Source organism: Nycticebus coucang, chromosome 8 (assembly GCF_027406575.1).
Source record: "Nycticebus coucang isolate mNycCou1 chromosome 8, mNycCou1.pri, whole genome shotgun sequence".
Lineage (NCBI taxonomy): Eukaryota > Metazoa > Chordata > Mammalia > Primates > Lorisidae > Nycticebus > Nycticebus coucang.
In genome coordinates this window covers 81312227-81330617 of record NC_069787.1, presented here as the reverse complement: position 1 = coordinate 81330617, position 18391 = coordinate 81312227, and the positions used below count along the sequence as shown (strand labels likewise).

Sequence of the window (18391 nt, the reverse complement as noted above, 5' to 3'; positions counted from 1 at the left end):
TACTTGGTATGGTGGGGCTAAGTGGCTCTGTCTTGTTTTCAGCTGGTCTCTGTCCTACCCTAGTGAATCAGTTAGTCTGGGTTGAAGTCTCAGCTGTTGAGAAATACCAGCAATAGTTCACCTGCCCCTGACAGGCAATGATTGGAAAAGGAAAATCAAACCTTCCCACAACCACACACCCAGGGTTCCACTTGGATAGTCCTCGGGCTATTGGCCCAGTTCAAGAGGTCCAAATCAATTGTCTCAGTTAGCACCTGTCTCAGGTGGGAGAGTTCAAAAGGTCTCTGGCAACTAGACCACAGGGGCCTGTTGACAACTCAAATATGACTCGGTCTGGTGCTCCATGATGTCAGGCAGACCCACCCAGCAAATAGATTCGTTTGGGAAGGTTGATGCCTCCTTCTCCACCTTGCACCCCTGTCACACCCAGTCACTGATAACCCTGGAGGGCTGTGACTCAGTTGCCTCCAATGAGCAGATACTCTGGGGTTTTGTGCTTGCCTGAATCACAAGGAGATCTATGTCTTCTCAGCCAGGCCGCTGCTCTTTGCCACTATCCAGCAGGGCGAGGTGAGGCCTGACAACCTCGGGTGCTTAATGGAGGCTCGGGCTGTTCACTCAGTTTCAGCCCTGCCCCTGATTGATGTTACTGACAGAACAGAACAACTTTGCAGAATTTGTTTCTGTCCCAGCTATATTCCCCTGCAGAATGGACGCTGAGTTCACAGAACCTATGACTTAGGCCCTGTCTGTGCCACTGCCCGGTCTCGGCTATGGTTTGTTTTGGAGCAGCATGGTTAGCTGTCAGTTCCAGCCTCTGCCTGCCCACCTTTGTCTCAGCTAATGATCCCTTGAGGGCCGGGTGTGTCTTCAGCTCAGCATAGTGGTCCTCTGGGTCAGCCCCACCCTGGGATTCTGCTGGCTCTCTGCGTGCGTATTCTAGTCCCCATGCTCCACTCAGGCCTGTACCGCCTCAGGCAAACACTTTACTCATGGGGCCTAGGTTTCCATCCCAGCTATGTTCCGCCAGTGGCTGCCACCAGAGAAGAAGCCTGGCCTCCTCTGGTTGCCCAGGGAGACAGGGGGTGTGACTCCGGAGCATCCAGGGATGAACCTTATTGTTGCTGCTGCAGCTGCTGCTCTGTGCCTTGGGGCACTGCCGCTTCTGTATGGTTCCCTTTCAGCTGACCATCCTCTCCTTACTCCCGTGCTGCAGAATCAGCATTGACCAGCAGCAGTCCATGCCCTGTCCACACCTCTAGAGAAAATACTCAAGAATCTGGAATCCTGGGGGACAGGCTTCCAGACCTCAGAGTGAGAGTGGAAGGGAGTGCTGGGAGTTCAGAATTGCAGGTACAGAATATATGGAGTTTTATATGGTTTTATGCCTGGCAGGAGAGTGCCATGGTGGGATATAATGGGAGGACTTTTGAACTCTGCTCACTTGTTTGTATGGAGTACTGCAAGCTGTTCTCATGGGGGAGGGGACTCATGTTCACTTGGTGATGGATTTTGTACATTTTGTTTGTATTCCTGGGGTTGCGGCTCACCTCAGCAGGGTTGATGTATGTTCTTCAACCTTCTCTCTTGGCTAAGCTATAATCCACAGGTTACTTGCTAAACTTCTGTCCTTTAACTCTCCTTTTGGATGGGAGCCTCTTTGCTCAGGCTCTGGAAATAGCTGGGACAGGGAGATGCCACAGAGGGTGGCATAGTCAAAGTGGTTGGCCTCAGCCAGCTCCCGGCCTGTGGGCAGGTGTGGCTCCCCCTCTGAAGCTGGCACCTGAGACTGCTGAGCCAGCCTCCAGCTTGGCCTGTCCCACATGGCCATTCCTAGCTCTGGAGGTGGTGGCAGCTGCCCAGAATTCTTTATAGGTGGAATTTTTTGTTGGTTCCTCAGGACTGTTTTCTTTTTGTTCACTTCCTTCTACTACTTTTTTTCTTTCACTTCCTCCTTCTCTTTAAATTACCTTGTCTCTCTGCTTAGGTGTTGAAGTCTCCTTTTGGTATAGGGCCAAAAGGAAAAGAAGGGAGAAAAGAAAGCCAAAGAGAAAAAAGGGGGGTAAATGGAAAAAAATGGAAAAAGGAGAGAAGAATAACAGAAAGAGAGTGATGGGAGTAATGGTAGTTTTCAGCAGGGTGCTTTGACCCACACGTGCAATTGCCAAGTATAGTTGCCAAGGCCTCTGGAGGGCTGGTCTGGGTGGGTCCTTCGAGGTCAGGAGCTCCTTACCAGCTTGAGGAATAGCAAGACCCCACCTTTGCCAAATATAGAAAAAAAATCAGCAATATATCATAGTTGGGAGGTACAAATACCATCCTTCAAAAGGTTAAAACTACAAGAACACCCAAGCCTAGGCCTCAGAGGGAGGCTCTGTCCCATAAATGGAATACAATTGAAATAGAATAAAACAGATCAGAATAAAAGAATAATAATAAAAGTATATAAGGAAAATTGAAAATAACATTACATAAGCTGTAAAAAAAAGGATATCTTAATTGTTTGAGAAATTTATATAGGAACGAAAAGTAGAAAAATCTCTACAAAAAGACAAAAGGAGAGAAATGGAAAGGAAAGAAAGAATAAGAGGGGTAGAAAAACCATAGCAAACATGAAGCATTTACTGTTGAAGAAAGTAAAAATGGAAAAATAAAAATACAATAAAATAAAACAAAACATAATACAACAATAACAAACCCTAAAGGAAAAATTGACAAAAGACATAATAAAAGGAGCAGAAAAACCATAGCCTTGGAGCCCTTATTATTTAAGAACGTATAAATGGAAAAATAAAAATACAAAAAGGAAAAAAGAAATCCTGGGGAAAAAATTGAAAAAAGGAAAAAAAAAATTGTATAGCAACACATTGCCTGGACAACAGGTTTCATTCTGGGGTTAGGAGATCTAATCATACCACTTATTTTGCTGTGTAAGACAGGTTCTGGAAGCTACTATATAGTTGCCAAGGAGACCTGGTCCTATCTTCCTGATTTATTTGCCTTCAATCCCTGTAGGGCTGGAAGCCTGAAGCTTTCATCAGCCTACTTAAGGACACACTTTGACCTTTCCAAATAGTGCCTCTTGGGCATAAAGTGGCTTTCCCTGGGAGTGGGATCCCCCCCCAAGTCTTCTCAAGAGTGTCCAGCTCAGCAGGCATTCCAGAATTTGCCTTGTGGTAGGGCCCTGTGGGCTCTTCCTCTTAGGCAGTCCTCCCACAATGGTGGCACCCTGATAGTAGCCAAAAAGTGGAAGCTCTACCCTGCCCAGGGGCTCAGTCCTGGCCACTGTGTACTCTTCAAGATCACTTGCTTGCTTAAGCTCTCCCAAAGTAGCTCCATTGAGTACCCAAGTCCAAAAAAGCACTTCAGGACAGGCCTTCTCTGTCTTTAGCCTACTGCTGGAGGGCCAGGTTACCTCTGCTGCTACCTAAGCACTTGCCTTCTGTGCCAATCTTCCACTTGTCCTGACCTCCTCATTGGCTTCTGGGGTCCCCTGCTATTTCCCTGTGTCCCTGAAGTGATGTTTCTGGGCAGGGCACCCTAGCCAGAGGTGGCTGGAGTCTTCGTTCCTTGGTCTTACCACAAGTGGCTGCTGAAGAGCTGTCTCTAGTCCACCATCTTGCTCCCCAATACTACTTTTAGTTTTTATAACACTATTCATTATCTGATACTGATACTACATATTTATTTGAATATTGTTTATTAATAGAGCTGAGGTTGCATAAGAGAAAAGATTTTATTTCATTTACTATTGTATTCTTAATACCTAGGACAGTGCTTGGCACATAGTAGGCATATCATTAATATGTATGGAGTGGATATGGGTTATTAAGTGGAAAAAAAAGTTGGCATGATATATAGACAACAAAGACATATCATAGGCATGTCATATGACAAGTCCCAGGGAATACTTTGTCCTCACTGATTTTTTCAGTCATTCTTTTGTACTATGGTGTCTTTTGCAGTTGAAATACAAATTGATTTTAGATATTGGCATTTTAATGTGAATTGGTTTCTAAGATTATATCAATCCTGATAGCCAGTTGAAAATGGATATTGGAGGGAAAAAGTATTAGGAATCATGAAGGATCAAGAAGTTGGTGGCCAGGTGCAGTGCCTCATGCCTGTAACCCTAGCACTTTGGGAAGCAGAGGTGGGAGAATTACTTGAGGATAGGGGTTTGAGACCATCCTGAATAACATAGTGACCCCATCTCTACACAAATTAAGAAAAAAATTTAGACAGGTGTGGTAGTGTTTGCGTGTAGTACCAACTATTTGGGAGGCTGAGGCAGAGGATTGCTTGAGCCCAGGAGTTTGAGGTTGCACTGAGCTGTGATCTCACCACTGTACTCCAGTCGGGGAAAGATAATTGGCAAAGATAAACAAGCTTTTTACCTGTGTCTTAGTTTTTCTGAAGGTAGCTGTTCATTGTTTGCTCTGTCTTCTGCTGTCATCATCTGCTTAGAGCTGAAAATTGCAAGATCATATTAAAATTGAGGCACCATCCAAGGAGAAAATAGAAGCTAATTGTCCAGAAAAATAAAGAAAAATTCCTCTTAAAGTTTTAAGATTATCCAGATGTTATTTGGAGACTGACATAAATAAGATAGAACATCTGGATTAAACGGAGAACATTTTGGTGTGGCCAAAGAAAGGGGTCATATTTGCAGACAGGTAAGTCATTACAGTGCTATGTAATATCTTAACACCTTCTCAGTCAGAGAACAGCTGAAAACAGAGCCACAGCAGGAACATGACCCAGAGCAGTGAGTTTAGATTTACTAGAAGATAGAGACAAGGTGATGTAGCATGAGGGCAGGTGAGGTGTTGTGCAGGGAGGCTATAGGTGGGCCCCTCAGTGCAATTTAGGCAAGTCTGGGAAGGATTTCCAAATTTGGGGCATTGATGTTGGTCATTTAATGGGTTCTTTGACTGCTTCGATGGCCACCTAGTAACGGTCACTGACAGTCCTGAGGTCTACTGACTTCATGAAATCATACATGGTGTGTGGTGTTTAGTTCTGGCATTCTTTTTCAAAAGAGGCACTCAGAGACTGTCCAGAACTTTACTATTCACATGAATCACCCTGGGAGTCTCTAGAAATGCAAATTCTGGTATAGGGCATATGCAACAGCCAAGATTCTAACAAGCTCCCAAGTGATGCTGATGGTGCTGGTCCAGGGGATGCTCTTAGAGTAGCAAGGAATGGAAGAGGGTGATGGGTCAGGGGGGAGTCCAGGTCAGGAATATTTGGAGGGTACTTAAGATACTGTATCAGTCAGGATTCTCCAGAGACAGAACCTGGAGAATTTTTACTGTATTTACTGACACTGATATATTATAGAGATATGTGAGAAGGGATTTATTAGGGGAATTGGCTCACATGATTATGGAGGCCAAGAAGTCCCATGACAGGCTGTCTGCAAGCTGGAGACCCTGGGGTGCCAGTAGCTCAGCCTTAAAACCCGAGGGGTCTAACCAGTTTAAGTCCTGGAGTCCAAAGGCCGGAGAGCCTGGAGTTCTCATATAAAAGGATGAGAATAGTATATCCTAGATATGGGGGTGGGTGGAGCTGGAAGGGGGGAGGGAAGAGAAGAGAAGAGGAGAGGGTAGGGGAGAGGAGAGGAGAGGGAGAGACAGAGAGACACCAGTTTGCTTATCCTCTGTTGCTTTTCTGAGAAGAGAAGAGGAGAGGAGAGGGGAGAGAAGAGGAGGGGAGGGGAGGGACAGAGAGACACCAGTTTGCTTGTCCTCTGTTGCTTTTCTGTCTCAGTCCCCAGCAATTGGAGTGGGAAGATCTTCCCCACTTGGTCCACTCAGACTCACATGACATTCTTCTCTGGAAGCACCCTCAACCCCCCCTCCCCCCCAATTATGCTTTACCAGATCTAGGTATTTCTTAATCTACTCAAGGTGGCAGTTAACATTAACCATCCCAGATGCTGACTTGCAGAAGACAGAAAGCAAGCTAGAGATTGTGGTGCTTATTCCCTATCTTTGGAGGGATGTGACCTTATTCAGGGTCACTCCAAAAGGCACATTTAGAAAACAGGGGTAGGGGTGGAATTCCAAATCAATATAGGGGTGGATCTTCTTACAAGTTAAGCTGGCCATAAATGAGATGGACTACTGCATGAAGTTGTAGAATCTTTTCCATTTTGGTATTTCATTTAGGTATGGATGATAGTCTTGTAGGAAAATGTTTAGACAAGTTTTCTGTTTAGATCAGTGGTCCTAATCCTTTTTGGAGTCAGTGATCAGTTACATATAAGACTTTTTTTTTTTTTTATCCCTGAAAGGGGATAGTTTTGATATGATTCAAGTACATTGCATTTATTGTGCACTTTATTTCTATTATTATTACATTGTAATATATAATAAAATAATTATACAACTCATTATAATGTAGAATCAGTGGGAGCTCTGAGCTTATTTGCCTGCAACTAGATAGTCTATCTAGGGGTGATGAGAGACAGTGATACCCAAAATGTGTTACTTACATCTAGTCTACTCCATAATCTTGTTTTTGTTGCTGTCATTGAAGAAAACCCTGCTATCTAGGATGTTGGAAATGGAAGAAGGCTTTTCAGTGCTTCTGTGGCAATCTCAGGATATTCCACCTTGACTTTAATCCAGAATGTATGGATGTTTGAAATTGTCTCAAACCTACTTTAAAAGTCACCATCATTTGTGATCTCAAGCAGTTGATCCTCTTCTAGCATGGACAAAGTCAATTCACCTGTTTTTTTAATTCACAAACTGGTCACAGATCCCTTTATTCCGAGTTCAGGGGTCTTTCATGGTTGGGTAGTAAAGCTTAGATCCCTTTGAAAGCTGAGATAGGTGATCAGAGAGAAAGAAGAAAAGAGAAAGAAGGGCCTGGCTCATTCTTTTTCAAAATCTCTGCTCATGTTTGAAACAAGTCAGAAATCCCAGTGTTCAGCTGTTGGCCCTGTAATTCCAGTTTGGCTTCAAATGCAGCTACTTTATCTGTTGACTTGAACCTAGTTGCCATTCTTCCCTAACGTGGCAGATTGACTATATTGAGCAGGTTGAATATGTCATACAAGTAAGTTTTGTGACCCATTGTGTGACACTGAAATGTGCTGCCAGTGATCTCCCTTTAGAAAGTCACCTCACTGCTGTGTGTAAGAGCAGATGTGTGTGTGCTCTGCATCCATCTGCTCACAGAGCTGCACTATGGATGTGAGTTAAGGGCATGTACTTTAATGTGGCTGATGATTTTCATTGTATCCTGCAAAACATTGCTTAATTTGGATGACATTTTTCCACTAGCCAGCATTTCTTTATAGATAACACAGTGCATTGACTTATATTCAGAAGTGACATCCTTGACTCAAGTAGTGAAACTAGAAAGCCTTTATGTCATGGTGGCTGCTCCATCTGTGCATTTACTGACACAAAATGACCAGTTCAGTTTTCCTGATATGTAATCATTCAGAAAGACTTGAATAGTTCTGCAGCATGGTGTAGATTGGCAATAAAAGTGCACATAGGATATCCTCATGCACATTCTCCTGAAAAATATATCACACACAAAAAGCATGGTTGCCTTGTCAACATTGGTAGACTTGTCAAACCTGGATTTTGTACTGTGGTGACTTATTAATCATCTCTAACAATTATGCCTCACTATGCTCTAAAGGAGGAACATGTGCCACCTTTTGTATTGCAGCCTGTCCTAAAAGTTCATGGATAACATCCTTTACCGACAGGCAGGACCAACTCTTTTTTTTTTTTTTTTTGAGACAGAGTCTCACTTGGTCACCCTTGGTAGATTGGTAGAGTGCGATGGTAAATTTGCTCACAGCAACCTTAAACTCTCGGGTTCAAGTGATCCTCTTGCCTCAGCCTCCCAAGTAGCTGGGACTACAGGCACCTGCCACAATGCCCACCTAGGACCAAATCTTTTAAAGGGCTTCTTAGCTTTAGCAATTGATGCTCTCAGTGCAGACACATTTGATGGAGTGGTGGTAGCCTTAAGAAATTGTTGCTGTTCTTCATGTTCACATTTTCTTCTTTTAAAAAATCCCAAGGGCTTGTCTTTTAATGCAGGGTGCTTGGTGTCCCTGTGGCAAAGCAGTTTTGAAGGTTTCCTGGCTTTGTTAGATAGCTGGTTGCCACCTATTATACGAAATGGGCTTGGAGAATATGAATCACCTATTGCAGTGAACCCATTATTTAAGTAGGACTCTTGGTATTTTCTTTCTAATGAAACTTTTATTTTGTTGGCATTCTTCGAGTTTTCTGAAGCTGTCTCATCATTGGGCTACCTCCCTCTTCAAAGAAGCTCTCCAGAGATGCTTGTTTTTCATTCATTTTTGCTGGGGTTAGCTTTTTACCAAAACCATGACTGAGACAAATGTGAAGCATGGGGAAGAGGTGTGGATGGAAGTAGTAAATAAAATAATGGGCGGGCCATGTGCAGACTAAAATAAGTGTTGGGTTTTGACTTAAAGCCTGGCACCAGATATAGCTGTACAACTGAAGTACATCAATTCACTTGCCACAATAAAGCCTGCTAACAGATGCAGCTTTGCAATTGAAGTAAGATGCTCATTTGCCATTTAAAACCCTGCCACCAGATGCAGTTTGTCACTTGCCACTTACTGACAGGGTTTTAATAAGTGTCTGCAGGCAATTGACTTATGGTCTCGTGCAGTCAGATCTCTCTGCATTGGCAGCTGCTCTCTAGCACTAGCATCACCACCTTAGCTCCACCTTGGATCATCAGATGTTAGATTCTCATGAAGACTACACAAATCTAGATTCCTCACATGTGCAATTTATAGTAGGGTTCATGGTCCTATGAGAATCTAATGCTACAGCTGATCCGATAAGAGGCAGAGGTCAGGTGGTGATGCTTTGAGGAGTGTCTGTAAATACAGATGAATCTTTGCTCCTTTGGCTGCTGCTCACCTCCTGCTGTGTGGCCAGATTCCCAACGGACCGGGGACTGGTACCAGTCCACAACCTAGGACTTACGGATCTTGGTTTAGGCGGGGGTTTGAATTTGACGGTTTAAGAAGCCCCACAGATTCTAGGAGGAAAACTTATTCCAGGAGAACATCACTCATTTAATTTCAAGGATTAAGATAGGAACTATTCTGAAGCTAAGAATGTGAGGTACCTGTTGAAAAAAATAAACCAAAGAACTCATGCAGTATATGCCCTTAAGTGTATTAAAATGCTTATATAGGTGAAATAAACAATAACACTGAAAAATATTAAATAACTTCTGACAAGCTGGAAACAGAATAATTAAAAACACTAAGCAGTATGGAGCCACTTTCTGGAAGGGACAAATGACACCACTGATCTTAACCACTCCTGGGTTCTGCATATGTGATTGTTAATGCTCAAGAAATGACCCTGAGACTCAAAGAGAAAAGCTGAACCATGAAGAGGCAAGAGGAGGCATAATATATTTTTAGATAGCCCATAAAATAATTTAAAAAGAAGTTAGGCATTTTGAAAATATATCCATCAGTATCTGGACATTTGGTGTAATAAATTTTCAAAAGAAAAGTCCTAGTTTTCAAAGTATTTAATCTGCTACTGTGTCAGTGGAGCCAGGTTTTGGAATTGGGAGTTTTCATGAGGAAGAAAATGTTTCAGTTATTTTGCAACAGGCATACACATCTTATTTTGGCATATTAAATCAGCCAAATGATTTTAATGTTGGTTATTTGGTTGGGAATATTTACAAATATTCATGAGGGACATAGTGTTTCAGAAATTACTCAGCAAATTTGATTAATGTGGATCATCTGTCTGGTAATTCTAGACACCACACTATTTTGTTTTCCTTTCCTTCCAAACTAGATTTTCTAGCCTAAATTATTTTGATAATTACCCCTGTGATCCCCTTTTGGGATATGCTTGTCTCTATACCCACATCAGACAGATTTTCATATAAATTCTAAATTTATGGCTGTCCATTTATTTAGGTTAATTATGGAGACATTGATTAGATTGTCTGGTAATGAGTCAGGCTCAGTAATTAAGACACATGCTGCTTATAGAGATGCAAACTCACTAGAAGGAACCAAAGCAAGTGTGGAGAGCTCATTCTGGCCTGGAGCAACTGGGAGAATGGCCGACCCCCACCATTGTCAGCTCTGATGGGGCTCAAGGAGAAGCACAGTTCACCATTGCTGCCTGGGAATGTGGTAGCAGGGTTGGGAACCTTTGTTCCAGTTCCAGTAGAGGTGTGACAGTGTGTACCTGCAGATAAGTTGATAAATTCTCCTTTAGCTGTGGAGGCACCAGTTAGAGTGGATAAGATTGTCCAGATTTATCCCAGTAAATTTCCACATAGTGGTCTAATTAACTGGTTAGTTCACCTTTAATCTGAGCAATCAGCTTCAATGATGAGATACTGAACAGTTGTTCTTCAACCTTACTTGTGTGGGTGCTAGCTAGTACTGAAGGAGGCCAGAGTTAGATTTGTGCCTAATTATTTAACCTTTCCCCTAAGTGGAAAACTGCTTCCATGGTATAGGATATCAGTGTGTCTTTTATTTGCTATGAGATATACTGGGTTTGCCCCTTCATTGTTTGCTGGTTTATTTCTTTTTTCATGAGAAACATGACATACCTTTTGTTTTATTATTTCTTGCATAGTGAAATAAATGGTTGCTATGCTTGCCTACTTCTTGACATTCATTTGTTTAAGTTAAGACCCGACTTTTTCTAATAATCATCATCTTATTAACAAATACCTTGAGGGTGCAGGAGGAGAGGACATACTATCTTGGCAGTGGGAACTGGTTTACTAGACATTAGGAGGCCAGTTACCTGGGCTTGTTTGAAGGATTGAGACTCAGGGGGAATAAGTTTTGATGGGTCAAGAAGGGAAGAGTTGAGTCTTTGTATTCATTCACAGTGAGAGTATCTGGGTCTTTTTTCTATTTAAAAAAATAACTAATGCTACTCTCCCCAAAAGCCTGGTGGAAAGCTAAGGCTAACTTGGACTACTGGTCACCCTAGAGGTACTTTGCTAGGTAGACTACACACATTGAATGGAATTCCTGACTTAAGCCTATTTATTGGAAATTATCACTTCCAATCCACTCCTTTTGTTTAACAAATAAGGAAACAGAGGCTCAGATGAGTCAAGAAATTTGTACAAGACTATTAAACTATAGTCTTGGATCTATAATTACTCAAAGACTCCTGGCCTGTTTAATTCTTAATAACCCATGGCTCCTAATTAGAGCCTGTATTTAACATCCTTCTCCTGCTTATTAGTCTGCATCTTCATTTTAATTTCCAACTGTTTTTCCTTTCTTTTTTTTCCTCCTGCTCAGCCTTTGCAGCACTCATAGGCACTTTCTAGTTCTAATTAAAGCTAGTCTATGCTAAAAGTGTCATTTCTCTTTGTTTCGACTTAATGCTATTCAATAGAACTTTCTACAACTATGGAAACATTCTCTATCTGCATTATCTAAAATGGTATACATAAGCCAGAGTGGCCATAGCACTTGAAATGTGCCTAGTGCAGCTGAGAAACTGAATTTTCAGTTTAGTTTTAACTAATACATTTAAATAGCCACTTATGACAATATGGTGCTACCATATTAGACACAGTAAATCAAACTCATTGGTATTTTAGTTGTAAATGTGAGAGCACTTGTCACTGAGGTCAAATTTATTTGTCCGTGTTAGGCTAACCTAAACTTATGTAGGTTTATTGTTTGGTTATTTTGACCTTGCATACTTGTCATCTCCTTAATATTTCTTCTTTGTTCTCATTACTATTTCTATGCTTTGGGGGATTTTGGTCTTTTACAGGTTCAGCGGAATGAGGACAAATCTACCACTTTGAAACTGGCTGATTTTGGACTTGCAAAGCATGTGGTGAGACCTATATTTACTGTATGTGGTACTCCGACTTATGTAGCTCCTGAAATTCTTTCTGAGAAGGGTAAGTGTTTCATATCACTCTGTGGGATTTTGGCTTACTTACTATCAAATGTTTTATTTTTAAGATTTAATAGTTTTCAATATAGAACAGTCAGAAATTTCAAATAATTGGTACTTGGGCTTGGACTTTAATGAAAATATTTAAAGCAGTCTCCTAAACAAAACATGAGAGTTGTTTCTTCAATAGCTTCTTACAGAAGACACATTGGCGTATGTGTTTGTGTATGTGTGTTTGTTGGTAGGACAATGAGGTGAAAGATAGTGGAGAATTGGGTGAGGAACTCAAGCAAGCAAGGTCCTTTGTGCCACTGACCCAAGTGGCAACCTCTGATGGGAGAGGATTGAAATAGTTATTATGGTAATTGTGTTAAAAATTCCTTCACCAACCTTGCATTTAGAGGAAAAGGGTATCCCATTTCAAAATCCATGAATATTTATTACCTATTTGTATCTCATGTGAGGAGATAATGAGCTATTTTACTGACATATTCTATAAAATATATAAAAAGGAAATGTGGAACCTCCATAGTGACTACCTCTCTATATTGACCATCTTAACCTACTTTTCCTAAACCAGACATGTACCACATGTACTTACCAGTACAGTAGGCCTAGTTCCTTATGTTGACCACCTCCATATGTTGAACAGTTTGTTATGGTCCCTTGGGTGGTCAACTTACAGAGGTTCTACTATAATAATTATTTTATGGCTCAATATATATGAATATTTGACTACTGTGACACTCCAGGAGAAATCAGTTTACCCACCCTAGGTAAGATGGGAAAGCTTTGGGTTGTCTAGTTGGTGGTTGGAAGGAAGGGAGGGATAGTTTCCCAGCAGCAGAAGCATCAAGAAAACAAGATAAGAATAACATGTATGAGGTGAGGTGGTAGAAACATTGAGGAGACTAGCCTCAGTGAACTAGAGAGAAGCACACATTGATTGAGTAGGTTGAGCCTGGATTCTGACAAATGGGAAGGCTGGACAGAGGTGTTCAGACGATATGGTTAGCATAATTCAGAGATATAAATGGAAGCATTGAGGAGCTGGAGTAAGAGGCAAAGGAAAGCAGATAGGCAACATGACCTCTTGGGAAAGCCACACACTAGTCATAGCACCAGCTAGGTTGTTAGAAAGGAAAGCTCTTTTGGAATGTGGGGGTGCAGTGAGTTATGTTTTGAACTTTGTAGATTTATCAAGGTAGATACACAGAGTTGTCCAGTTGGCAAGGAGGTGAAGGTTGAGTATGGAATTTTGAGACCCTGAAACAGGATTGGCTGACCTGGTGACATAACGAACTCCTTAGTGATGCCACGAAGGACAGCCAAGGACAAATTATTGAAGGAGGCCAAGAGTTCAGGGATGAAGGAAGGAAGGGGCAGGATCAACAGAGGACAAGGAAGCCCATAGGGAAGGTCTGGAAAGTGCAATATCACAGAGGCCAAAGGGACAATTCAAGAGGATGGGGGGAGGCCTGGCAAAATTCAGTCTCTCCTAAGAATGAAAGATGGTGGAGAACTAAGAAAAGGCTATTAACATGGGCTAAAAGAGGTCATTGCTGACTTATTCTTTTAATATTTTCCTGATGATTTAATATTTTGACAAACTTATTCAGGGGCTTAGTAATGAATATCTAACTTCCACATTAAAGCTGACAAGTGTTATTCTTTTCCTAAACATAAAATGTTAGAAAGTGTTTGGAAGCATATTATATAGTGCTGTTACAACTTTTGAGAAGATGATTGGGTAATATGTATAAAGAACTTTTACCATATATTATTACATGTATTTTCATTCCTAGATAGTTATTCTCAGAATATAATAGTGATATGCACAAATATTTAATATACATGGGTGTTCATCAGAAAATTCCTTACAGTTGTTAAAAAATTAGAAACATAAATTACCACATAGGGATTCAACATGTAAAGAGAATACTAACAGCTGTTACTGTGTAGTAATAATTAGTATTATTAGTAATAATACTAATGTCTGTGAAGAATTTTTTTTTACATTAAATGGTGTATAAAATATATGCAGTCTGATCCTAATTTTGTTTTAACAAGTATACTTACCTGTGTCTGGGGGCACACATGTGTGCTTGTGTGCACAGAGAGGGGATACAGTTATAAACATCAGTCTTTTAATAATCATTTAAAAAGCCAGTAAGTGATATGTTTTAAATAAGAGAGAAGGCAATGAATAGATAGGAGACAGAAACTGCTGGTGTAGACCAGAGCTTTTCAAACTATCTCTGGTGAAGGGCCAAGTTTTAAAATTTCCAGTGCAGCATCACCCCAGACATGGTCCTGATGCATGTGACTGGAACACACCTCATCTCACACCGCATCTTTGACAATGCCAGATCTATGCCCTATTTAACAAGATTGTGTACCAATCAGGCATTTGAGTGTCACAGTCACGTCAGATTGCTTTGAGAGTTTCCAAACACTTGTTTTCAATTTCTGTGCTTATTTTTTATCACAGAACCAGTAATAAAAGATCACAAAGTGGCAGTGGTTCATGGACTAAACTTTGAGTAACATTGGTATAGTAACATTGGTATAGTGGTATCCCTCATTTGTGGGAGTGGGCTTTAAGACAAGTTGTGGTTCACTAGTAAAGGCCACTCACGTGTTTGGAAGTGGCACTTGGTTATTGAGAGCTGAGGTCCTCTGTGACTTGGATCTATTAGGTCTATTTAGAACCACATTATTGCATCATTTATTTCATCACATTTGATCCTGCTGGTCTTAGGCTCACTGTGTCTCTGCCTCTGTTTGTGCAGGTTATGGACTGGAGGTGGACATGTGGGCTGCAGGCGTCATCCTCTATATCTTGCTGTGTGGCTTCCCCCCCTTCCGCAGCCCAGAGAGGGACCAAGATGAACTCTTTAATATCATCCAGCTGGGCCACTTTGAGTTCCTACCCCCCTACTGGGACAATATCTCTGATGGTGAGATTTGGCATTCCCCATGTAGGAGAAGGGGAGCTAGGTTTTTCAGGTTGGATGTGTAATAGGTACGCAGGGGACCTGTACAGTGCCTGGCATGGAATCAGGCTGTCATCATGTCATGCCTCATCCTTTACTTCCTCAGTAGTTTTATATAGCTTTGCGCAGCACTCCAAAAACACACTTGCTTTGAGATATAATAAAAATAGTCTAATCACCAAGTGCTTTTCCTTAAGTCAATTAAAGAACATCTGAACTGAGAAATATCAGAAACATTATAATTCTCATTTGGAAAGAGAAAGGCCGCCTTATATACAGAAGTTTCTCTGAATGGAACAGACTGAAAATGCTTATTTTACATGTGCATCATCAAAGGTCCTATGGGGCGAGCACACACATACTTGGAGCCAGGGGCTCTGCAAGGTTGGGGTGAAAGTCTCAGTTACTTTTTAGTAACCTAGAAGCATGCATGATTCTCCTCCCTTTTGGCCCTCCATTCTGTTTGATTCCATTTGATTCCAAATGAAATCTTTCCCCTTGTCTCTACTGATTTGTCTATACTATTCACTACTCCTGTAAAATTGAGAACTAGATAATTGGGTATTTGGTGTCTTTGAGTCCTTAGCTTAAAAAGTAGAATAAGAATGATAATTTTTTTTTCCATTTCCCCAAACCATGCCATTTAAGCTGCCTTCATCCCCAGCTTCTGTTTCCTCCCTAGTATTGGAGGATGAGGGAGGGAAAAAGCTTCATTCCATCCCTATTCTTAAATAAGGTAGGGACTGGGTAGCTTGCTGCAGGTAGGGTCAGGGTCTTGAGCTAATCAAGGCAGTGGCAACTGAGGAATTGAAGGACCAAAAATTGTTTTAGAACATTCTAAGCTGGGTGTGGTGGCTCACAACTGTAGTCCCAACATTTTGGGAGGCCGAGGTAGGCCTCCAGGTAGGCCTGGCTTGAGGCCAGGAGTTCAAGACCAGCTTGGGAAATATAGTAAGACCCCATCTCTACAATAAATAAAAAAATTGGCTGGGCATGGTGGCACATGTGTATAATAATCCTCAGCTACTTAGGATGCTGACGCAGGAGGATTGTTTGACCCTAGGAGTTTGAGGTGGCAGTGAGTCACTGTACTCCAGCCTGGGTGACAGAGACAGATCCTGTTTCTAAGGGAAAAAAAGGAAGAAAGGGAGGGAGGGAGGTAGAAAAAGAGAGAGGAAAGAGAGAAAGAGGTGGAGGGGAAGGGGAAGGGAATTCTTTGTAGCACTATATTTAGATTTGGGCATAGGTGGCCTGTCCTGGGCCTCAGGTCTTAAAAGATCCTGCTCTGGTCATACCCCTCCTCACAGAGTAATGAGACTATGGGGTGAGTGGGATGTGCTTCTTACAGCCACATCTAGGCCACAACATTGGGACCCCAGAATTCCCTGTCCGTATAGCCCAAGCTCATTTCCAAGGTTTATGAGACCTCTTTCCAGCCTCTTCCCACAGTGCCAAAGCGTTTGGAGGGTGCAGAATAACTTGGATATGTTGGCTAGGGTATAGAGTTGTCCATAATCTGACAAGGATCTGAGAATTCTCAACTTAAATCTGGCCTTCCAGCCTCTGGGTCCTTTGAGGATGCTGAAGGAATGATGCTGGTCAGGGTAGGCTGGGGCACTTTGTGGGTAGAATTTTTTCCAGCTTGAAATGGAGAGGGTAGGAGAACTCTGGGGCTTCCATACTCAAGAAGTGGCTGGACATGGGTGTAGGGAAGGAGGTGATTGGTGAGTGAGCAACTGATATTGAGCAAGAGGCACCCCTCAATAAGGGTAAAAAAGTGGGGGGATGTTTTCTTCTTGTCTAGTTCTTGAGTGATTGGAAGAGCAGGCTCAGTGAGCCAGGATAGAGGAGCTGGCAAGCCAGAGAGAAACCAGTTGTCACCATAGCATTCTAGAATCAGTCATGGTCTTAGGTTTGCAATGTAGTTAATTTCAAATTTGCACTATTTACTCCTTAGATTTCTTTACGTGTTTTTTAGTATTACGAATATGAAGGCATACTTATTGACTTAGGAAGATTGAATGTATTTTATTTAACAATCTGTTAGTTTTCATTTAAAGCCTAAAAATATTCTGAACATATGACACATGGCCTCCATTTGTTCTTTTGCCATGAGTGCCATGGATGTTAGGGGTGGGGCTGCCTTCATGGCTCTAGAGAAATGAACAGACATACTCTAGAGCTGTGTTGTCCCGCATGGTCGTCCCTGGGCACACACAGCTATTTAAATTTAAATGTAAATTAATTCAAAGTAAATGAAAGTTCAGGCCCTCAGTCTTGCCAGATTTCAAATTCTCAGTAGTCCAGGGGTAGTATAGATATAGCACATTCCCACCTTTTATTGGACTGTTCTACTCTAAAACACAAAAGAACCTTATAGCCAACACATAGTGCTAATGTGGATGTTTGTGTTCTGTTTCATATGTGGGGAAGAAAAATTCAGAACCACTTTCATTCAAATTTTCTCCTTCTTCTTTCCCTTCAATAGCTGCCAAAGATCTGGTGAGCCGGTTGCTGGTGGTAGATCCCAAAAAGCGCTACACAGCCCACCAGGTTCTTCAGCATCCCTGGATCGAAACAGGTGGCAAGACCAGCACGGTGAACCTACAAAAGGAAGTGTCCCCCAGCAGCGAGGGCCATTGCCGGAGCCAGCACAAGAGGGTTGCAGAGCAGACATTGTAGTCACCACCTCAGGCATCTGTTCAGCCCCCAGTTTTGCTCAAGGACAAAGAAAAGGATAGAAGTCAAGAGAAAAACATTGAAAGAAGTTTCTTCACATAATTGAAGAGTCAGAGGAAGAAACACTTAGTAGATTTTAAAGCATATTACAAAAGTAAAATGAGTTTTAATGTTAAATGTTGTAAAATTTTTAGATTGTATATTTGAAGCCTTTAATACATTTTTTTTTTTTTTGTAAGAATTATCATCAGTGAGGGGTTTTGGTAATAATGGTTTGTTTTGCTTTCTCTTTGTAATCACATTCATGCTGTACTACAGGAGTGGTGCTTTATCAGGGTCTAAACTCCCCCTGTGAGATTAATAAGGTGCACTGTGGTCTTTCTGTGTTAATAAAACATGCTCTGAATAACAGAAATGGGTCTGTATTCCGATTATTTCTTAATGGTGGTGATGAGAGCCAGGGAATTATAGCTCAGATGTGTCTTCTTAAAGACAACATGACCAAATAGAGTTATGATGAACACTTGATTAGTTGACAAGATCTGTTTGTGTAGGATGTGCCAATCTAGGTGTTTAGCATTTCATTCTTAGTGAAAATCGGATTTAGTGCAATCTGAAAAATGGAAAGAAGAAATCAAAGAATTAGTTTTGCCCCTGCAATACCCAATTATATAACTTTTCAACCAACTTATCCCTGAGTTAGAGTCACTTTTACATGACGTCAGGCACTCAGGCTGTGACTATGTTAATGTTTTCAGATCATGAGGG

The 18391-nt window shown here is 41.6% G+C and overlaps 1 protein-coding gene across 1 annotated transcript in view; it reads left to right on the top strand.

The window, feature by feature from the left end:
• Nucleotides 1–18016, top strand: part of DCLK3 (doublecortin like kinase 3) — an 88147-nt gene extending 70131 nt beyond the window's left edge. The window contains exons 3-5 of the mRNA XM_053600529.1: nucleotides 11820–11952; nucleotides 14741–14908; nucleotides 17433–18016. Of these exons, the coding sequence (XP_053456504.1) occupies nucleotides 11820–11952; nucleotides 14741–14908; nucleotides 17433–17626 (495 nt within the window). The 3' untranslated portion in view covers nucleotides 17627–18016. The remainder of the gene's footprint in view (nucleotides 1–11819; nucleotides 11953–14740; nucleotides 14909–17432) is intronic.
• Nucleotides 18017–18391: the final 375 nt, after the last annotated feature.